The sequence below is a fragment of the Thunnus albacares genome, chromosome 12 (assembly GCF_914725855.1).
Source record: "Thunnus albacares chromosome 12, fThuAlb1.1, whole genome shotgun sequence".
In the NCBI taxonomy this organism is placed as follows: Eukaryota; Metazoa; Chordata; class Actinopteri; order Scombriformes; family Scombridae; genus Thunnus; species Thunnus albacares.
The window spans coordinates 30,678,471-30,702,982 of record NC_058117.1 but is presented as its reverse complement, the minus strand read 5'-3'; the positions used below and the strand labels follow the sequence as shown (position 1 = coordinate 30,702,982).

The window sequence follows — 24,512 nt, the reverse complement described above, 5'->3', positions numbered from 1 at the left end:
ACAACTGTGCAATCCAATGCAACCAAACAATGCTGTTTGGTTGCATTGGATTGCACAGTTGTTCCTAATAAACTGCTTGGTGAGTGAACATATGACGTATAAATGTTATATCAGTAATCATACCGTGCAAAAATAGCACATTTCATACACAAGGGCTATTCAAGGTGCTTTATATAATGCATTGAACTTTTATCTAAAAAAAAAAGAACAAAACAGCATAAAACAGAGTGCAAAATGATGTACAGAATGTTAAGAACAGAGACATAAATAAAGGAGAAGTAAAGATATTAGATGGTTAGTGAGGAATACTTGAGGTTCAAACAGAGTCCGTGCACGACATCAAAGTTTTGAATCTGGATTGAAAGAGTCTAATATATTCTAGAAGTTTGTTGCAGCTCTGTGCTGCACAATAACTAAATGCTGCTTCTTCATGTTTAGTTTGCAGCCCCAAACCTGAATAAACCACCAGAGAGAGAGAGAGATAGAGAGAGAGAGAGCTACATGTTATTATTTATTTATTTATTTATTTATTTATTTATTTATTTATTTATTATTATTATCAGTTTATCTTCACTACATCCTTTACCTGTTATGTCAGTTATGGGGTCTTTGTATTACTGCTACATGTTAGCAATGATAAAGTATTTTTAAAAAGAAAACATACAACATGCTGTCATAGACCATAGACCATGTACTGTATAATTACATTGTCATCCTAATGAAGAAATAGTTTCATGTATGTTAAATGTTAATCTGCAGAGTCACCAGATACTCCAGCTGTCAGATGAATGAAGTGGAGTAAAAGTTGTTTTGATCTTTTCCAAAATGGGAAACTAAAGTACCAGAATCTCTAAACTGTACATCATTTAAGGAAGTATACTTATCTACTGTCTACATGTGACATTTATGTGTTTTTGTTTGCAGAAATGAGTGTTGACATGATGGAAAATAAAGACTGTGCAGACTTTTGACATCCAGAGTTTGTCCAGAGGCAGCCTGAAGGTTGAGCAGCAGGTTTGATCCGGTCCACAGTGAGTGTGACGAGACTATAGATAGACGGAGTGATGCTGTGGAGCTTTAATCCACTGTTCTGCCTGTCAGCAGGTAAACAGACAGAGGTGGATTACTGCACTGCAGTGCATTAATCATCATTATTACACAAGAGATTACACACACACACACACACACACACACACACACACACACACACACACACACACGCACACACACACACACACACACACACACACGTGACTGAAATGACAGCCTGTCATACAGCATGTGCAGGATGACATAACTTTATTTATATATCATGTAGGGACAAGCTGAGGAAAGCAGTGTGAAGTGCTGATGGGGGCTTTTCACATAGTATTTCATTTATATATTTCAAACTGTGAATTATTATTTTCAGTAATATTAATATTAATTAAAATCACTTCACATGTAAATAGACTGTATTATAGTTTGATTTTTTATATTTTTCTAATATATTTGTATGAACTGTGAAACAATATTTTTTACAACCTTGAATATTTCTATCTATCTATTTTGATAGATATTATATATATTGGCTACATATACATTATATTACACATATTATTATTATTATTATTATTATTATTATTAGTGGTATATAATTATCATCCTATAATGTATTATTATGTGTGTGTGTGTGTTTGTAATGTAACATGTAAGCACCAAAGACACAAAGCCTTCATTTATTATATAACAAACTTTATTCAGAAATCAGTAAACTCTGAATGAGATTACACAATCATTCACGATGATCCACAAATTATCATATAACTACTACATATTACTTATTACATATGTACCCCCACAACTCAAATTGAAAAACAAATATTAAAATGTTTCAAATATTTCAAAAAACCAGAAAACAGAAAAAAACATGTTCATGGTTTGTAAAATGTTGGTCAAAATCCTGAAAGTATGTAGAGGACATGGTGTGTGTGTGTGTGTGTGTGTGTGTGTGTGTGTGTGTGTGTGTGTGTGTGTGTGTGTGTGTGTGTGTGCGTGTGTGTGTGTGTGTGTGTGTGTTCAGACGTAAGCTCTGGCCGTATCTGGATCTGACTTGGCTGTAGCCGTGTAGACCTTCTGTGGCTGGTTTCCATAGTAGGCGCTGCAAAATAGGACAAAGATGAAGTTAGACTCAAACTGTAAGATTAAAGGACAGTTTCACAATTATTCAACCATATGAACAATGAAAGAGGTTTTTTCCATTTAGTGCAAAAATGCATTTAAAAGTTGATGTGAAGCTTTGACTCATTTGGACGCTGAAGCTTCATATTAGCTTAAGATAAACTTTTAAATACACTTTTGCACAGAAGGAGGACTGTGGATTTTGTCCTCCATCACTTCCATTGTAAGGTCATTATGAAGGGATCTTCTAATGGTCAGTATGAACAGGAGGAATGATTACAGCAAGAAAAACAGGTTTCACTGTTCATTTGGGCTACTTGTTTTAAGACACACTTGAATACTTGTGAACACATCCTTTAAGTGTTTATTAATTAACAGTATTTGTCAACAATTATAACTTATCATATGATGGCATATTTTATAGAGAAAAACAACAGAGTGGGTCATAATGACAATTATAAACTGACAATGAAAATGTCAGTTATATATGTTATAAAACATTTATTAACTCATTATATACAGATTACAAATGCTAAATAGTGGGACTTTAAGTTACATGTTATCAAAATTGTAATTATTTCAATAAGTAACACTAATTTGATGAACTACTGCAGAATTTATTTTATTAACATATATATATCATAAGTATAAGAAAATGTCAAACCATCAGCAGATTGATGAATAATCCATAAAACTGTTGTTTCCTCTTAAAACATGTGAGCACCGAAACCACAACTAAAACTGAAGTTAAGCTGATGAAACTCTTTTTAATAAAATAGTAAAAACAGAGGATAAAAAGTTGAATTGTGCTCAGGTGAGGTTATTGTTCTTACCCTTTCTTTCCACCAGCTGACGCTCTCTTGCAGGCAGAACAAAGACAACTTCCGCCCAACAAGGCCAGACAGGCTCCACCCCACCCCATGTAGAGGCCCACACCCAGCTCGAACCTGCAGACACACATGACAGCACATTTCAACACACTAACACACATGACAGCATGTTGCAACACGCTAACACACATCAGTGTAAAAAAAACACACTGTGCTGCAGGAGGGTAAAAAAACATATTTCACATATTTTTTAATGTTTAACAGTAGAAAATTAAAATTTTCAGGGTACAACTGCTGTAGTTATAATACTGTAAGACAAAAATAAGATAAAAATGACAAATAAGTAAATATATCATAAATAAAATCTTAAATCCTAAATGTAGAATAATATGTTTTAATAATGTTTGTAAATGTATAAGATAAAAAAAAGATATAATATGATCTAGACTAGAAATTACACGTCAAGATAATCAACAAAAAATGATTGGATGGTTCATTACGATGAAAAAAAAAATGAAATGTGGATTTCTATCAAAAGAAAAAGAAAATCTGCCTCAGAACACAAATCTGTAAACCTTTAGTTTTTATTTGATCTTTCAGAACTTAATTTATTTATTTACTTATTTATTTTCTTCAGTCCTTGCTTAGTTCTGTTGTTTTTAAAGAAGAATATATGATTCAGTTTTTACGGTGCTGTGCCTCTCATGCTTTTCATTTTCCTACGTTGGGTTTAATATATTGTTCTTGTTCTCTTTGTACATTATATACATTTTTTTTTTGCAAAACAAAGTTGTTTTAATTTGATGTTCTCAGTGTTTCTGTATAAAGACCAAACCAAACTTTTGGTTGACGTCTGATCAGGTCAACTCACTTTATGCCGCCGTAGAATGGGTTGTTGAAGTCTTCAACCACTCTGACGGCGTACCAGGAAACTGCTGTCATACAGCACAGACCTGCAGACACAAACGCAAACATGAAACAACGTCAGGTCAGTTCAAAACAGTTTTGAAATTCTCATTTTCAGAATAATTCATAATCAATTCATAATTTACGATGTGTGACATGTCGCACAACTCCACTCGACAACATGGTTTTTCTAATAAAAAGAAAATAATATATTGCATTTGTGTTTAAATTTGGAGTTATACAGATATAAACTGTTTCGGGCTAATTTTGTCAACCATCAAGTCTCGCATATTACTGCAAGATTAAACGTGAAGGGTTGAACGCGCCGCACCGAGAATTTTGGGAGCTAGTTGGTAGCAAACAGTAGTAAACATGCAATTTGCCTGAATGAACAGAAGAAGAAAGTCCTCAGGAGATTCTACACTGAGACGTGTTGCCTGCAGCTCTTTGAAGGGTGAGTTTAGCTGTTACAGATTTTCACAATGGCAGTATTAAAGTCTGTATCGGAGACCTGTCAGTGGTGCTGTGGTGGTTTCAGTATAGATTACAAAAGCACTTAAATTCAGGCTTGTGAGTTATTTTTTGGTATTTTGGTGGAATTAACCAGACAACCTCATGGCTCACCTCAGTTCATGGCTGCTGTATTGGATTGCATTAGATTGTACAGGTGTATCTAATAAAGTGACCAGAGTGTGCAGATGACTACTGTACTACTCCTCCAGTCTACTGTAGTCTGAAACTACTTGCAGAAAAGTTTAATCTAAAGCTCTCAGAAGTGAAACACGCTGGTGTTTGAAGACAGCTGCTCTAAAAGTATCTGAAACTGAACATGAACTAATAACTCCCTCACCAGCGATGATGCTCAGGATTCCTCCGGTGACGGCGATCTTGGCCTTGGATTGTTCGGTGGCCGAGCCGATCCTGATGCACTTGAGTCCGAGCAGAGACACGATCATGGAGCCGAGGCCGGCCAGCAGAGAGACGATCATCAGAGCGCGAGCCGCCTGGATGTGACCTGCAGGGAGGGAAAGATATTCCAACATTTACACTGAGAAACATTAATAATAATCATCACAATCAGCTCCTCAGTGAGAACAACAAACAGAAGCTGTTCAGGCTTTAGAGACAAATTTTACTGAGTCTCTGCTGCTCTGTTCATTAAAAACATCACTTTTAACATGTTTATCCTCTTCAGGGAGGCGAGATGGGACACAAAGCAACAAGGCTGATGGGAAATGCGGATTCCAGGTACTAAACATGCTGCACACAACATCTTTAAACATAAACTTGAAGATAACTTGAAGATATAAACAAAAACAGACCAACAGTAACAGAATACACATTTGTGTGATTTGGTGGCAGAGAATTAATGAACTGTATGGAAGAATATTAGTGCCAAAATCAGAGATTTCAAGAATTAGGGTGCAATATTTTGAAAAAAAAGTCAACTACTATGAAAACAAACTTGTATTTTTTCAAGAAAAGTCACAATATTATGAAAATAGTGACTGTTTTTACACAATGCAGTTCATTTATACAATTCATTAAGTAGCTACATCATTTTAAATTTAATCTTTACTACATATTCAAAGATATGATGAGATCTTCATGATTTTTTGTAGATTCATTTAGTGATGTCAGCCGTAGAAGCTTCATGTTTTAAATCACTGATATTACAAGTAGCCAACAATCATGAGATCGAAGGTCAGAAGCCACTGAAAGAACAAATATTTCTATGAACATAGATTGATGATCAATTGCGGACAGAAGAAGGAGAGACAGAATAGGCAGTGTTGTCATGGCAACAAAAAATATTGCTATTTAGACATTTAGGCAGATTGAATTGTTTTCTAGGTCTTTATTCTAATCCTGGTTTGGTAAAACAAACTGGAATCTAGACACAGCTTTAAGTCCAGTGTAGAGTCAGAGCATCAGACAGGTTGTTAACGAACACAGAAGAATTATTTAGAACTGAAGAGAAAGGTAAACGGAATAAAAATGTACTGTGACTGTAAATAAATCTCCACTTCATTTTGAGCATGTTGTAGAGCTTTTTCTCGGAAAACAGCTGCCTGCTGCGGCCCAAAAACGACGCTATGAGAGCGCTGAGAGTGAACCAAAACAGTAAAGTTGCAGCCGGACAGATAAACAATGAGCTGAAACTCACTATAAAGCTCCGTAAAGCCGAGAGGAGCTGCAGAGTCACTGATAATTCTCTGTAGGTTCATCACTACGAGCCACGACCAACACATTACACACTGACACACATACATTGTTATTATGAAAAAATATTGATTATAGCAGCGTTAAACTGTGGTCTTGTTGAAACACAATGTGATGTCTCATTTCCTTCAAGAAAATTGCTCATAACTGACAAGAATCATTGCCAACAATATAAAATGAACCTTGTATCCGTAGAAGAAAAAGGAGGAGGAAGTGGAATTAATATTACGTGTGTGTTCTGCAGTACCCAGCTGAACAGGTGGAGTCACATATTAACAAAATGAACTCTAATCGTCATAAAAACCAACCGCGCCTATTTATGGGCCATATAGAGTTTCAGGAGAGACAAACAGTGAGCTGGTAATAAAACAGGCCGAAGGGCTGAACAATGAACACATACAGTTCGACATTCACTATCACGAGTCAGGCTTCCATGACTACTGAAACATGATCAAGTATGATATGTAAGTTTTAAAGTCAAGCTCAAGCGCATCAAATAAAAGGTTCTCTATTCAAACAGAGGCCTTGGTTTCAAGACCCTAAAACTCCATCGGTTTTATCTTTAAAAACTCATCCAAAAAATTCTAAAGGCACAAAATCTAGGAGTTTTTCATTTGACAGAATGGTGCAACCATAAAAAACATGGAGTCTTGGGTTTCAATATTTCACCGAATCAACAGAATGTAATGATTTAACTACTTAACAAAGCCATGATCAAACAACAAAAAACGACTTTGAACTTTAATTATACATCTACATACATACTTTTACGTCAGCTTAAAGCAAAATAAACCAAACTAAAGTGAAGAAAAAGCAACATTACTGGTTCCTTCTGTTTGGTCTTAACATGTGTTTCCCTCCATTTTGCTCTCAGTGGAAGAGGAGCCTCAAAATGGCAGTCAAAAGATAATTGAACATGGCACATTGTGGGAAAAAGAAACAATCAAACAATTAAGTATAGTAACCCATAAAATGAACACCTTTATACACACTGTGTGTAATCTAGTAGTCATTATAACAAACAGTTTAAACAGTAACTGATCTTCAAGATGTTTTAGGCGGGAAACTTCTGGCTGTAAAATGCACCAACCTTTGGACGACTGAAATGGTGCCACATCATGCTGGCCTACTTTCTGTACAGTGAACCTGATATGCTTTTAATAAAACAACATAAAAACACTAAAATAAACTTTATTTGAGGGTTTTTCTTAAGATTTATTTGTTTCTGAGAAACTGTTGAGGATAAAATGGTTGGAGTTCACCAGATCCTGAACTTAGATTATGGATTATGGACTTCCCTGAGCAACTTTCTGACCTCATATACACAAGGAACTTGACAGTGACGTCTTCTTCTCTTCTCAGGTCACTTAATAAGTTTTAAATCTTATTTGTTTCACAAAAAAAAGACATCTTTTGTACTCTAACAGAGCGCCCATATGGAACCTATTTTAGAAAACATAAGGTAGATCTCGTCTTACCGGGGAGGGCCAGCATTGATTCAAAGTCACGACACTCGGCGATGCCGGCGCTATTCTCGGCGCAGGCTTGCCACAAGTTTTCAAACTGTCTCTGGGAGATGATGACGCTGCCAGACACGGTCGAAATCTTCCAGGAGTCGTTAGCCAGCGCCGCTCCGGTGACCAGCCAGCTGACTATGCACATGATGAACCCGGTTGCTTCCACAGCCGTCGACATGATTGCAACGTTTCCAAGAAAAGACTTGAGATGAAACAACAGAGAAATCCAACTGCCTCAAACAGTCTAAAAACAACAAGGCCTTCAAGTTAAGCCTTCAAAATGTGGAACTGCCAAGAATAACAAGGTCACAAGGCCTGGTCCTCCGAGGTGAAGCCACAAGTGAATTCAGAGGCAGGTTGGGTTGTTGGAGGATCTGGTCCCACCTCTTCAGTTCTGTCTTGTCAATGTGACGTCTGTGGCTCCAACAGGAGGACTTTACACTCTGTCAGGGGCCATAAATTGCTGAAAGCCGCTCCCTGTAGTTTCCCCCCCACCTCACTCCCACTCAGTATTAATCATGATGTTGACGATGATGGTGAGTCTTCACCAACGCCTCAAATAACCCTTCAATCCCTCCATAGGTCTTCCTGTAGACAATATAGCAGAGGACAGCAGTGACGTCACATCATTGGCCAGTTTTCTCACAGTATTTGTTGGGGATATTTTACCTGGTGTAGTGGAAACTTAGGCCTATGTTGTTGTTTTTTTTATTAATTTCTTTTAATTCACTTAAGAATAAAAGCGATTTATAACACTGTTAAGGATTGTATCTGATTGGGAATAAATGGAATCAGCACATCATTTGTGTTTGTGAAGAAAAAATCTGTTATAGGCTGAAGTTGCGGAAGAAGTTAGAATTCACACATTAAACTTTAATTTCTGGTTTATTAGATTTCATTTCAGCACCGTGCACTGTTCAAATAGTATGTCGCAATGCAACCATAGTTTTACTGCCTCTCCTCATGTGGGGACAGTATTGGATGTTATGTAACAATGATTAGGATTTACAGGAGCCTTGTGTTTGTTTTGTTATCTACAGTAGATTTGTGAAAAATTCTATAAAAGTTTCGATGTAAACTATGAAAGTCAAAACTTTCAATAGGAGGACAAATATTTTCGCTGCATGGCTGGATTTGGCCCACAGGCCACTGTTTGCCTACCACTGCTGTATATGTAACAGGTTTCCTACTGGAAGCTACAGAAAACAAACATCAAGTGTTTGAATAAATACAAAGTCAAAATACTAAACTGCAATCACAACAGGAAAAGGCCAAAAGGTCTGTAGAACATTTAAATGCATTAGATGCATCCTCTAGTGTCTAATGTTTGGATTGGTTACCAGGCTGTTGCTAAGGTGCTGCTAACAGTGTAGCTATATGTGTTTTATATTGTTGGCAGGAGGTTGCTAGGTGTTTGTAATGTTCCTACAGTGGTACAAGGTGTTAAGGTGCCACAATTATTCTAGCTGGTTTTAAAGGTGTTTGAAGTAGTTAGCAGGGTATTACTAAGTGGTTGGTAGGGTACAGGAGGTAGTTGCTATGGTGATTCTAGGTAGTTGCAAGTAAGTAGTGTATGGTTGCTAGTGAGTATTCTGTAAATGTGACAAAAATTGCATTTGATGTGCATTTGTTTTTAGAAAAAAGTGTTTTGAATAATTTGACAATGAGCTGCATGTTTGTGGGATAAAACTGTGGGACAAAAACATGTCAAGAAGAAGAACAATATTTAATATTCGAGATGTAGTATGATATTCAATCTGAAGCTGGAATATGTTTATAAAACACTTAGACTTGTAATCTATTTTGAAAAGAGTATGTTCACATAAAAAAGCAAGTATGGAAAACACAGACATTCTGTTGACTATATTCCATTTCCATTTTTATAAAAATACAAATTCTGTACAAAGAAATACATTTCCATTAAATGATTATATCTCTATCTCTATATTAAAGATCAAATGAAAATGAAACAGAATGAACCAGCAGCAATTATTGCTTTGAAACTGAGATAAACATTTATTGCAGTGCAGTTTCTCTCACACCTGCTCAGCATCTGTTTCTTTATTCTGTTGCTCCACATTGTGTGTTGAAGGGAACTGAAACCCCAACAATGTTAGAGTTGATTTTACTACACTGGACTGCAAACTGAAGTTCACCCACCATATATTTCCTCTAATGGACCAGTTATCTGTTAATGATCACTGAGAAAATGGGAAGTCTGGCTGTGATGTTTTTACAGCAGGAAGTAAAAGGATAATAAACATTTTTAAGTCCAAATAAGGAACTCCAGGTCCAGCCATCATTACACTGACACAATAACTTCCCCTAACAACATACGAGACCAATGATGACATCATTTATCCATTATTTTGAAGTTCACAATAACTTCAATTGTATTCACTCAAAATACTGTTAAATTGACTTTCTGTTAACATGGTTTGATCATTTCAAAGCTAAAAACTTATAGCAGAACTTGCTCTGGACGTTTAAAACATATAGAATTTAAATTACTGCATTGAGTGAAAGGGATAAAAACAAAGATTTCAGAGTTGTTACAGATGTTTTGGCAGTGACAGACAGATGCGTCATGTGTGTGTACTGGTTTCAGGGTGATATAAAGACACAGAGAGGCGGATGGTTAGATGGCAGGTTGTGTAAGCTGTTCAGTTTTATAGCTTTATGGTTGGAGACAGTTAATGTTTGATCATCATGAGAGTCCAAAGTCTGATATTCCATACTTTCTTTTCTCTCCAGAGTGAAGCAGACACACAGATTAACATACACTACTTAATTTTCTAATTTCAGTATTAAAAGAGAAGTATCACTCCTACTTTTTCTAAACAGTAGCTCTTCTTTTTCTTACTGTTATAGAGCAACTACCACTGATGAGTCTTTCTGATTACATGCTGTTGCTGTATAATTGTTCAATATTATACACTGTTGTTAATTAGAAGGTTTAAGGATGGGAACAATCACGTCATCTGTCAACTCACGAAGGTTTTATGATAACTGAGTCGGTCGTATGAGGTTTTAAAATAGTGTGCATTGACAAAATTACATTAAATGCATTTAATTTGGGTTTAATTACATTGAATGATGGACTCTGGCTGATGTGAGGTGTTGTTTGTTTGGTTTTCAGGCACTTACATTTACTCAAAATTTTGAGATACTTTAACCACCACACACTGAAATAACAGTAAAGTCATTTCAGTGTGTGGTGGTTAATACTGATTTTCACCTAAGATGTTCCTGCAACCAACCAGCACCTGACTGAAAATACTGGCTGTGTTTAGAGAGGTCTGTTCACTGAGCTACTTGTACTTTACTTGAGTATTTCCATGTGATGCTACTTTCTACATTTCAGAGGGAAATATTGTACTTTCTACTCCACTACATTTATTTGACAGCTTTAGTTACTTTTCAGATGAAGATTTGACACAAGGGATAATATAACAAGCTTTTAAAATACAACACATTGTTAAAGATGAAACCAGTGGTTTCCAACTTTTTTGGCTTTTGACGTCTTACAAAAAGCAGTGTGTAGTCGGGGTCACATTTCACATGTCTATGAGTTGTTAACAGCTCCACCAAATAGTGATTTTTCCCTCTAAACTTCTCACATGCTTTCATTTCAATAAATGTTCAAATGATCCAATATTTCAGCAAAAATCAAATAATATATCAGTCAGAGGGACCAAACCACTACTTTTACTGCAATACTTTAACTACATCAAGCTCATAATACTTATGTACTTTTACTGCAATACTTTAACTACGTCAAGCTCATAATACTTATGTACTTTTACTGCAATACTTTAACTAAATCAAGCTCATAATAGTTATGTACTTTTACTGTAGTAGGATTTTTCATGCAGGACTTTTACTTGTAATGGAGTATTTTTACATTGCTGTATTGGTACTTTTACTGAAGTAAAGGATCTGAATACTTCTTCAACCGCTGCACTTCTGTATAATGAAGTGCTGCCAAGTCAGATATATCGCAGCTCTCAGATTAATCCCAGTTTCCCTGTCAAAATTGGAGGTTGACATGAATGCTATTTACAAATATATTTAAAATAGCATTTACCTAATTGACCAAACATCATCTCAATTCTTGCATTAGTGGCAAAATATTTTATAGATTTTTTTAAATTAGAGGAATTAACCAATATATTGTATCGGAATAAATGAGGCATTTTTGTTCAAAACCTGTGTATAACTAGTGTGAAGTGGGACACAGTGGTGGAGGAGGCCTTTGTGTTGTTTTATCATGACATCCTGAGACTCTGCGTCCAACTAAAACATCAACAAACGACTAAACATAAGCTGAGTTTAAAAGTAAATTTAATAGAGGCACATGCCAGAGCTCCTGCAGGCTATGAAGATTCAGATGCACATACCAGTAGCTCTATAGGCCCATATACTCTGTTCATATTTCATAAGGTGTGTTATGAGTTAAACCTGTAAATTAACAGTGACAGATGACACCCTGAGGGAGCTGACAACAAGTCAGACCGGCTCTGCAGCCCAAATTCCAGCTGCAGCATCCGGACACACCAGCTTTTCTCTTCAGAGGCTTGCAGAGACGCTCACGTAGCTCCCATTTCTAAGAAGTGAAACTGCTTTTGCTTAGACAAACAGCTCAGAGGTTGAACTAAAATCAGGTTTTTATTCACCTCTTGGATGTGAAGGATGTGGATGCAAACGACTCCAGAAATGTGCGCGGTGTGAAAAATGGTGTAAAATCATATATTTTATGCTGGATCAGTTTATCTGCAGGTCACTGATGGGATTTGGACATGATCGACCTGACTTGACCAGATTTATTCCTCCTTGGTTCTGGAGATGAACAGTCTGGTCATGAGACTGAGACAAACTGGGAGTCTGCTGCTGCTGCTGATGATGATGGTCCTGCTGGACTTGACAAACTGTGAGTTTTAAACTGATACGACACAAACACAGTGGAATCTCTTTCATTTTCTATTTTCATTCATCTATTCAGCCCTCTAGTGTAAAACTTTGCACATCCATCATTCTGCACAATGAAGCTCAAACATCAACTGTAGCAGTGGAGGAAGAAACACTGAGATCCTTTAATCAAGTAAAAGTAGCAATGCAGCAACATAAAAATCCTCCATTACAAGTAAAAATGCATTTACACCTGCCTGCATTACCTATGTGGTTGTTAAATTTGGAGGACTTGATTAAAAGTAGATAAGTATTAAGTTCTTAATACTGAATAAGTACTAAATTTAAAGTATTAAAAGTACTTTTGCAGAAAGTCAGCAGCTATATGACAGATATATTAAATCAGTCTGTTAAAGGAAAGAAGAAAAAGCAAAGTTCTCCCTCACAATGTTTAATTAATTTTTCAGATTTTTCTCTAAACTTTGCATTTTTGTCAAATATTGTAACGTTTTACCTCTTTTGGCCTCAATAATTATTCATTTGATAGAACTGCGAACACCTCAAACATCTGTAACATGACAAAGAGCCACAACTACACACAGTGGTTACACACCAACTGATGGTTTAATCTTTAAAATATATATATTTTTTGTATTTTATAAGCTTATCATATATAATTTAATGTAAATGTTTATTCTAAAAAGTAACTAAAGCAACTTAGTTACGTTCCACCACTGAACTGTAGAAACAAGAACAAAAAAACCCATTTTTGAGTCTGGTGTTGTGTCTCGTGCTTCCAGTCACTGCAGACTTTGTTCTGTATAAAACAAAAAACACAATCTTTCTCTAACATTAACCAAATAAACACAATCATAATAAAGTGCAAGATCTGATATTTTGGTGGAAAACAAAATTTAAAACGTCACTGAACATTTCACTCGTACGTTCAGTATCAACATTTTTTGCAACTTGCCAGATAATTAACAATATTTTCTCATCATTTTGACAGGTTTGCACTGAAATAATAAGTTGAAACGTTACACAAAACATTACAGAATATTATTAATTAAAATAAATAAAACATAAGTCATTTTTAAAGAATACTACTCTCTTTTGTATCAAGCTAAGTAACTTCTTTCCCTGAGAGATGATGTTGATTGTACTTGGTCTTATCTTACACAACAACGTCAAGGTGTTCAAATGTTAGTCTCCAGTACAGCAGTAGATGGAAAAAATACCTCAGGAACACATCTTTTCATAAAATCAGAGAAATATTGAGCACAAGCTATTAAAAGCTAATGAAAACAGAAGCTAACACAGACATTGAGCAGGACCTCTGTTCTCTCTGTAAGCTGATGTCTGAGCCTTGTTTGTCTGAACCTCATTGTGTCAAAAGATGTTTGGATGCTGCCGGCGCCCAGCAGAGTTTCCATGGAGTCTGTTGACATGAGACACACACTGAAGTGGCGCCCCCTGCAGTCTCACTGCAACTCAACAGTCCTCTACTCCGTCCAGTTCCAGGGGTGAGTTAGAAATAAACAAAACATCACATCACTGCTGATCATTTTCCAAATCATCCATCAGCTTTAAGTTTCTTTACTTTCTTCCTGCTGTCAGAGACACTAAAGCACCAAATGTGGAAAACAAATTCTTCCTGTTTGTTTGCTACAATGTGAGCCGCATGCATACAAAAATAAAGACAATAACATCACATTATAAACATGGATGACATGGCCATGCAGCATCAGGTTACAATGAATTCCTTCCAGTCTTATAAGCATGTGGAACAAAAACAAACAAAAACATCATTATACTACAACACCCTTATACTACATTGTCAGGTACTATTTAAAACATGCAAAACATAATATAAGATATGCAAAACAAACATGCAACGTAGAAGCACAGACATAAAAAGCATGCACAGTGTATAAAATACATAAATCAGTCTGACACAATGAAAGCAAGACCACAATAAGACACGCATGCAGGTACATGAGGGCAAGAGAGCGACAGGTGACGGCAGACAGCAAGGGAAGTTCAGCACAGACAGACTGAGGACAGTAAGGTGCAACTGAGTTTCAGTGCTGACAGAGTTGAGAACTAATTAACCATTTCTTTAAAAATGAGCTCTAAATGAACTGTATGTGTCCGGTTCTTTAATAGCTGCTGAGATGTTTGTTTTCACGGGGCTGTGAGGTGTCGACACTGAATGATGACGACAGGTGATAAACGCAGAGAAATGAGATGTTAAAAAAAAAAAAAAGTCTAATCTGAGTGTTCTGACAGCAGTCGGACAGCCAGAGATCAGATATGAATCAGATCTATAGGATCACATGTACGAGATCTGATATGAAAAAATCAGATTTGGTTTGTTCACACTTCTGTGAAAAAATCTGGTCTGAGTCACCAAAAATCAGATTTGTGCCACTTCAGCATGTAATGTGAACGCAGCCTTAGTCTGTAAAAGTATCTTAGTTTTGACTCATGTTCCTGAATTAAATCCAATTTTTATTTAGTTTACTCACAAGTCCACAGGAAGCAGGGAGAATTTATTGGAGGTTACATGAAGCCTGATCCGTTACCGACTTGTTGTATTCCTAAACTGTAACACACACGTTATTATAGTAGCTACATCTTATACACAGTCAAAGACTTGTTTCAATCAAAACTTATTTGCAGATTCCTCTACATATATGTGTCCCTGCATTCCAGCATCCAAGAACAATAATATATCCTCTTCAAAATATACTTGAACTGTACATAAACTGTTGCGTGAACTTAAATAATGTTTCAATATATGTAGCATTTGATTACAACAGAAACAATTGACCAGATATCGACATGTGCCTGAGTGTGAACCAGTGGAGAGACAGAGAGTAAGGAAGTCAGGAAGTGTAGAGAGACGGACTAACACGTGGCTGGTTTTGTTTCCTTTGTTTTTTTAATGGAATTTGTTAGAAACTGATAAATAATATCATTAATATCATCAATTGAAAAATGTCAGTGTCTTTGAATGCACCACCAAGAAGAATTATACCCACTAAAAATCACTGGGTAAAAATTTTATCCAGTTTGGGTCAATATAGCACCAACACAGTACAGTACTGAGTTAATGTTGTTTTGACCCAGTTTTAGTGATATTTTTTATTTAACTAAAGTTTGTTATAATCTACAGTTTGTTATTGATGGTTACTAACTTGTGTATCTTTTAAATGTCATACACACATCATTTTGTACAAGAAACAATAAATTTGTGACAGTTTTTAGATAAAGCTTGGTGTGTGTAACTGGGTCACAATAACTTTTTTTTTGCATCTGGGTAAAGTTGATTGAATGTTGTGTTGGTGATATATTATATATAACTGGGTTAAAATTTGACCTACTCAAGTGTTCATGTTTGATTCAACTTGATGATTATTCTGGAGGCTGTTTTCTGCTGCTGCTGTTGAACTGTGTTGGCTTTTATACTGAGAGGTGTTTTTCACCCTCATTGACAAAGACTTAAGACAACTTTATTATCATCTCTTCCACACACAAGTACAAAAGGCCAACAGTGCTGCATTCAAGTAGTTTAGACAAGGTTTAAACAAAGACAACGTAAAAGTGCCAAAGGCAAAACAAAACAGTGTAAGGATGTGAAATGCAAACATTGCAGATATTTGGCTGTAGGCTGTTGTTGTGGTAAAGTGGATGTGTGCATTTAAAGGACGGGTTCACAGTTTTTCAAGATGATCTTAAAACAACAATCAGGTGTTTATATGTACAGTGAAAGAAGTTTTTCCTTTCAAATGTGCTTTCAATGGAAGTGATGGAGGCCAAAATCCACAATGTGTCCACACAGTCATTTAAAAGTCTGTGTGAAGCTTATATGAGGCTTCAGCAGTCTGAGTTAGTCATATCAAGTGGATATCTGACACATTTACAGTCTTTTTAGCATCAAATTCCCTCTTTTTGTTTCCCTGTTGAGCTGCAGGTGGAAGTATAGTAACAAGAGGAGGGACTTTGGCACTAAAAAGACTGTAATGTTGAAAGATATCTACTTGATTTGACTCATTTGGACGCTGAAGCTTCATATTAGCTTCAGATAAACTTTTAAATACATTTTTTTGCACAGAAGGTGGACTGTGGATTTTGTCCTCCATCACTTCCATTGTAAGGTCATTATGAAGGGATCTTCTAATGGTCAGTATGAACAGGAGGAATGATTACAGCAAGAAAAACAGGTTTCACTGTTCATTTGGGCTCCTGACTGTTGATTTAAGACAGACTTGAATAAATATGAACCCGTCCTATAAGTTAGTTAAAGAAAGTTAAAGATATAAATGGGTTTGATGAAATATTAGAAACATCTATCAGTATAAAGGAATACAATTCGACAGCAGCAAAAACTACAGCCTCCAAAACCACCATGAAGTTGAATGAACGCCTTTAGAAAACAACTTTAACAAAAGACAGTTACACATACAGTTAAATATATCATTAAATATATGAACACATTATTACATTTTACTCAAATATATTGTTTGGATTATTAAAATAGTTTTCAAAGCTCAAAATTTGAGCTCTATTCCAGGAACTAACTGACAACTGAATGTACAATATGCTGTATGTATGTGTTGTAGGGCTGCAACCAACAATTATTTTCACTCACAATTAATCTGCTGGAAATTTTCTACATTAATTGTTTGTTTTAACAGAAAAATTAAACCAACAGTCCAAAATCCCCAAATATTCAGATTACTGTCATAGACGACGAAGAAAACCAGTAAATATTCACATTTCAGAAGCAGGAATCAGTGAATTTTGGTATTTTTTGTAAAAAAAAAGAAAAAAAAGACAAAGGATTAAAAATTTGCTGATAAGTTTTTGTTGACTGACTAATGAAGTGATGAATAAATTGTTTTCAGCATCTGTAGTGTAGCATATATAAACTATAATAATAATAATAATAATAAGAAGAAGAATACATTTTATTTATACAGTGGAGGAGATACAGACTTAAAAGGAGAAAACAAATGCAATAAATGAAAATAAAAGCATTGTTAAAATCAGCTTTAAAAACTTTTTGAGAGAATATAAAGTTTACTCAGATACAGTTTAACAGTGAAATATATGAAATATGTGAAATATGCAGCTGATAATTGTCGCTTCCGTCCAACCTAAAGAAACAGAAATTAGTGACATGCCCGTAATGCTTATAATCAGCAGGTTTGTTGTGGCAGCTGTCAATCAGAGGAGACTTACTGACATTCCTGTGGTTGTTCTGAAGTCTCTTACTGCCTGTTAATCAACAGTGTGTAGAGTTCAACTGAAGGCTCATATTTGTATCTTTAACCTCTTGAAGAGTTGATTTTTATTCCTTAAAGCAGCTATAATAATATGTTTGGAACCTTTGAGAAATGCATTCAAATTTAAAGTAAAGTTCTTTGGGTTTGAACTAAACCTGCCCCAAGATGTTTGATCTGTGTTGTTTATTACATCGACCGTAATAAATGTCACCTAACAGGTATAGGCTCCACCTGTCAGAGGACTGAAATGATGAGTCATTTTCACTGATGTGCAGTAAACAGACGTCCAGCTGCGTGTGGAGTTTTGAGTCATTATTGAGGCCAAACTGTCTTGTATCAATAGGATTATACAAGCTGTAAACATGTTGCCTAAACTAATGAAACAAATCAAAGTGTGAGAGGTCAACTGATGTTTGCAAGATTGTTTATGTTAACTGTTTTACTGTTCTATATTGGTTATCAGGGACCCCACACTTTGTTTTTGAGTATCATTCCATTCATTTTATTTAAGAGGTTAATTTGAAATTGCATACATATTCATTTCTATGCAGGTAATCTTTATAATCCAATATGTACTGATCTAACATGTTTTTTTCCAGGATACAGTGTTCATGATATAATATTTAATGCAATATTGATGTTTGTGGATGTGCTGTATGGCAAGTTTTGAAGCAAGAGTAGAAGAAGAACAATTTCTTATGTTGTTGTTGTACATTGCAGTAGTTTGTTTAGCAGTAGAGAAAATGTGCTGGTGGACTGTAAACGAACATATACTGCTTTGTTGTGGTTGTAAAGTGTAAAGTAAAGACGCTGCAAGTTTATTTTTAATATTAAAAAAAATATAAAAAAAGATTTTGAATGAATACAAACATACAGATAAAAGCAGCACTGTATTTTGGGTCACCTTACATAATCAGTAACCCTCTTTCAGGCGTTAAGAAGGAATTGATGCCGTTTGAATGTAATATAATAATAAGTTGACACGTATGATAGAGTTTCCTTCATGACATCACACATGGTTTTAACTTATATAAATTAATAAAATGATGTGAGCTGTAGAAATTGGTCTTTATACTGAACTCTGACCTTAAAGCTACATTAACTGAGATTTTAGACATTGTCTGATCATCAAATCTATACGGGGTATGATGTGGTGTCTCTGAACTGGACTATCACACCCAGCATTACTGCGCTACCTGCAGCCTTTCTGTTGTTATTTCAGCCTGTGTTGTCAAAGTACGAGTAAAAGTAAGTGAAAGTTCATTATAGTCACTTTAAATCTCAGTTAAGAGATTTGTGCAGCAGGTTTACTTTAAACTTTGGATACAGTGACCTCTACTGCATTTAAGTGGTTACTGCAGGACACGCCTGAGATTTTAATAAATATATTTTTCTTTAATATATGCATATTTTTCCTTTATATTTGCTGCATAAATAATAGCTAGAAAATCTATGCCAAAAAAAGAAATATAATCAATGCTCAGGACACACACCTGCAACACAAACGGATGCTGGTGAGATCATTTCTGCCTCCACATGAAGCTCTCTGTGTGTCCGTGTGTCCTTCAGGGAGTTCGAGCTGATGTTCCTGAACGGCAGCTGGGTGGACGCTCCTGACTGCCAGCAGATCCGCCACACTCACTGTGACCTGACCTTTGACCTGGGATCCGACTCCGACTACAACCTCCAAGTCAGAGCGCAGTGCGGCTCGTTGCTGTCGCCCTGGACTCGACTCAGCCGACCCTTCAACCGCAGAGACAGTAAGACACAAACTACCGATGATGACGTGCAGCAGGTTTTCAAACCAGCTGGTTTCATGTACAATAAAATATTTTTAAAAAAGTACTCAAGTCTTTAAATAATAAATTAAAAACATTATAGTTTTTTAAATGTTTTAAGATGAGATTGTACATTGAGGCCGCAAGAAGCTTTAACCTATAAACAGTGGTGGAAGAAGTATTCAGATCCTTTATTTAAGTAAAAGTACATAAGTATTATGATCTTGATGTAGTTAAAGTACTGCAGTAAAAGTAGTGGTTTGGTCCCTCTGACTGATATATTATTATATATGACATCATCATCATCATCATTATTATTAATAGTGAAGCATCAGTGTTAGAGCAGCATGTTACTGTTGTAGCTGCTGGAGGTGGAGCTAGTTTACACTACTTTATATACAGTTAGCTAGTTTAGTCCAGTGGTTCCCAACCTAGGGGTCGGGCCCCTCCAAAGGGTCAGCAGATAAATCTGAGGGGTGGTGAGATGATTAATGGGAGAGGAAAGAAGAAAAAGCAAAGTTCTGATACACAAATCTGTTTTCAGTTTTTGGACTTTTTCTCTAATCTTTGATTTTTGCTGGAATATTGGATCATTTGAACATTTGTTGAAATGGAAACATGTGAGAAGTTTGGAGGGAAAAATATTTTCAAACAAAGTATTTGTCAAACAGCATACAAGTAGGGAGTTACAGAAAAGTTTTAAAACATTTTTTTTAAATTGTTGATGTAGAGGAGACATCTGGCTCTGTGTTCTTCCTCTTTCTGAGCAGTATTTGTAAAAATAAATGAATCTTGTGCCGGCAGCGGTCCTGTCGATGCCTGAGATGACGGTGACGGCGGTAGGCGACGCTCTTCAGGTGTCTTTCAAGAAGCTGCCTCTCACAGCCACCATCAACGTGACGGTGTGGAAGAGAGGCGACGAGCTGCAGGTCAGAGTTCAACTTTTACTTTCTTTAGACATTTTATTTCCTCTATTACTGTGTCTGTCTTCCTTCACATCCTTCCTTTGTTAACTTCTTTCTTCTGCTCTTTTAATCTTTATTTGCCTCTCCTCTTATTTTTTTATTTCGTTCTTCCCTTTGTTCTGTTTCTCCTTGTTTCTTCTGTGTCTTCACTTTTTATTTTTTTCTTGCGCTTCCTCCCATCTTCCTTTTTGTGTATTCTCCTCTTTTTTCTTAATCTTTAACCCTTTCTTTATGTCCTTTTCCTCTTCATCCATGTCCCTTCTCTCCTTTTATTTGTCCTTTTACTATCTGCCATCCCTTCTTTCTAGTCTTCTTCTCATCTTCCACCTTTCTTTACTGTTTATTTCCTTTCTTTTCTTATACCCTTTTGTTTTTTCCTCTTTCCATTTTGGCTTGCATGACCCGTTTTTATTCATAACCCACAATCATAGGAAACTTTTTCAGCTGTAGATATTTAGAAGAATATATTTCTTTTTTCTTTTTGTCATATTGTTGTTGTGATGTTGTTGAATGCCCCCCCCCCCCCCCCACCCCCCCACCCCCTCCTTCTCCTCCCTCTGTATCAGGCTGATGTCTACATGATGCCAGCTGAGCAGACCCCGCTGCATGTCGCCGCCCTGCAGGAGGGAGCAGAATACTGCGTCAGAGCTCAGACTGTCCTGGACACTCAGCTCCACAGCAGCAGCACCGACACTCACTGTGTGGGTATCACAGGTACAGTGCACACACACACACACACACACACACACACACTCCAAAGTCCTCACTTTCCATACTCAGACTTCTCCATAAATGTCCCCTTTTTCTATATTCATACTTTCTAAAAATGTTCTTACTTCACTAAACTGTCCTGCATTTACAAAATCACTTTACTTTTACCCACTTTACTAAATTTCAAAACTTTTCCACAATTCCCCCACAAGATATCCTCACTTTTTAAAATGTTTTTGGGAGCATTTCAAGCCTTAATTAGTGAGCTGTTATTAGAGACATGACAGGAAATGAGGAACAGATGTTGCTGTTCATGACCAAAACATCTTCACTTTAAAAAAAATGCCTCCATTTTGCAAAATAACGTCACACTCCAAAATGTCCTAACTTTACAAAATCTTCCAAGAATTTCCTCACATTCCATGTTCTTACTTTCCTAAATGTTTCCAAAATCACAAAAATACATTTCACTTTTTAAAAAGTTTCCAAAATGTCCCCAGTTTTCTTAAGTGTCCTCACTTCCAATATTCCCACTTTGAAAAATGTTGTCACTTTGTAGTGAGGATCACTAACCTGTTCTCATTTTCATAAATGTCTCCTGATTTCAGAAATCGTAACCCTAAAATAAAACTTGTGAGGACTGGCTCTACTGTCAGACACAGAGTTTATTTCTAAAACATCCTTTATCCTTTTTGTTAGAAAAAAATTAAGACATGGTGCTTTAATGTGTTTAAACTGATTAAACACAGTGGGGTTGTTTATCACACTGAACAAATAAACCATATCATGCTGCACTGCACCACTCAGATTTAACATTAAATCTCTCTGCAGGTCCAGATGCTTCGTGGAAGCAGACGACCACTGTGACCGTCACTGTCATCGTCATGGCCGGTCTGCTGTTGGCTGTGTTCTGGTCCATCATTCACTGCTGTCCAGATTTCTGCCAAACCTATTTCCATAAAGAGCCACTGCCTCTCTCACTGGTCAGTCCCACACACTATAAATACATAAACACAAAATAAATCTAGTAGAGTAGAAATAAACTTACTTAACGGTTCAATGCAAACATGTCCCCAAGTAAAGGAAAGAAAAATTACTGAAAAGCTTCTTAAACCTGGACGAAAGTTTGAATTTATTTTATACATGTTTTATGTTGTGGATCTTTAACATCATTTAATACAGATGATTTAATATTCTGTTTTATTGTTTCTCCATATTTTTAGTGATACAAATATCATATGGAAAAATGTCATTTTACCAAAGATCTATCAGAACCTGAGATCCTAAATCTAAAATACCATGCCTTACTAAATGTACTTTTGTATATTTTAGGAATTTTAGTAAAACAGTAATACAGACACATATACACACGGTACATATTTCACTCAACAGGACAACACCAGTTTAACTCAACTGCACAATTTTGAAAATGTAACGATCATAACAGTGTGTGTGATGAATCTTTCAGTTATGATGTGAAATAGAAAATCCATCATCCACAGTTGAATCAGGTCTTCTGTTTCCTCTGCAGCGACCTGATTGGGACATTCAGATCCTGATGAACGTTCAGGATGCGGAGCTTTGTGAGCAGATCCATGTGGTGCCGGCACATCTGGAAGACCAAAGTACTGAACTGAACATGATGGATTTTGTGGAGTAAAAGTTTCTCTCGTGGGAGTTTTGGAGTTTGTGCCACATTCAAATCTGAAGCAAAAGGAGAAAATGAAACAACAGCAAGACGCAGTGAGACAACGGAGCTGCTTAGTTTGAGGGTCAAACTATGCAGTAAGCAGTCTTACGGTGGTCTGATGGTGACCTGCAGACCAGAGTTTGTGGCGTAGCTGCTTATAAAGATGAACGTAGTGAGGTGTGACGTCCCCCGTTGAGTTTGAGCAGTTTGAGCAGAGAAGGGTGGTAGATAACTACGTTTAACCCTAAGCAAGCTGTCAATAAAGAGAACAGCACTCACATGAAGCCATCCGCCATTACTGTTATTGTCGTTGTGTTTCTTCTTCTTCCTCTTCTAATGAAACGCTGTGCTGCTGTCACCATCTGTTCTGTCAGCAATATGACAGCATTTCTACAAAGCTCCATTTTCCCCATACACACTCGGCGTTTTCACATTTACACACTCTGAAAACTGTTTTGGAAAAGCTCCGTTTTAGTCTGGACAGAGGAACAAAACAGAGAGAAGAAGATGTGTTTATGAATCTAGCCAGCTTAGTGTGAACATGGTGTCCTTCTCTGGCACTTCCAAAGGGCAAGGGCAAACAGGCAAAAACATCTAAATCAGCAAAATTAAATCAGTAGCAAAGAATTTCCATAGAAATATATCTGAAGATATTTCATAAGCACTGAAAAATTTGTCAAATTATTTTTTCTATTATAACAGATTTACTGTACATAGATTAAAGGCTCAGCAGCAGTGTTACTTTAAACGTTGTTATATATTTCACAGTTAGATATTCAGTTGCTAATAAAATGCATATAATTGCAGACTTTCTTTGCCTCCACAGTCTGGGAGTGTAAGAGGTTAAGTGCAGTAATTAATATGCAGTTAAACCCACATAATTTGCGAGTCCATTGTAAATCCAGAGTGAGTGATTGGACAGGGTTGTACTAGCTGATTGCTAATGTCTTTAGCTTTAGGTTGCTAAATGGCAACATGTGGCTTCAAACGCAGCACCAACACTAAATAAATTGAATTATAGCTTGTCAAAGTTGAGACAATTTACATTGTATGATGCTTTAAAATGGAATATTACTTCTTGGTGGGAGAATTTGGTCATATATTATATTAGTGGAGCCTTGTAACATAATAGTTTCCCATTTCCATACATGACCAACAGGTTTAGAAATTCCATAGTTTAACTCTCCACCTCATTCAGATTACAGCCAGTGTTCTGCTGCCATCCTGTGGACAAAGTTTGAACTGTGAGAATTTGTTATGTGTTCAAACAGATGGAGCACAGTAATTACAACTTCCACAACTAGTGACACTCATTAAGAGATCCCATCATTCACGATTTCTAACACAATGCAGCCATTTCAATCAATGTGGTGAATAATTTAAGATTTTTTTATCAGGTGATTTTTGAACATTATTGAAAATTTGTTAAAGGGAAATTTCACCACTTTTTATGTGGATGTCCAATCAGTGTTGATGGTAAATGTACTCAATTGAAGCATTAAATTCCTGCATGTTATGTTGATGCAGAAAGCA

General features: G+C 36.2%; 2 protein-coding genes across 2 annotated transcripts; one reads left to right on the top strand and one right to left on the bottom strand.

Annotated features, from left to right (window-relative positions):
• Positions 1–1,717: 1,717 nt before the first annotated feature.
• cldn15la (claudin 15-like a) lies at positions 1,718–8,394 on the bottom strand. Its single transcript, XM_044369182.1, has 5 exons — positions 7,598–8,394; positions 4,747–4,911; positions 3,862–3,943; positions 2,994–3,107; positions 1,718–2,140 (listed from the first exon to the last, which is right to left on the bottom strand). The coding sequence occupies exons 1-5, from the start codon at positions 7,812–7,814 to the stop codon at positions 2,059–2,061; spliced, it is 660 nt and encodes a 219-aa protein (XP_044225117.1). The 5' UTR covers positions 7,815–8,394; the 3' UTR covers positions 1,718–2,058.
• Positions 4,896–24,512, top strand: crfb16 (cytokine receptor family member B16). The gene is made up of 9 exons (XM_044369161.1): positions 4,896–4,984; positions 5,092–5,144; positions 12,405–12,566; positions 13,941–14,067; positions 19,405–19,595; positions 20,418–20,542; positions 21,145–21,292; positions 22,121–22,272; positions 22,821–24,512. The coding sequence occupies exons 3-9, from the start codon at positions 12,482–12,484 to the stop codon at positions 22,947–22,949; spliced, it is 957 nt and encodes a 318-aa protein (XP_044225096.1). The 5' UTR covers positions 4,896–4,984; positions 5,092–5,144; positions 12,405–12,481; the 3' UTR covers positions 22,950–24,512.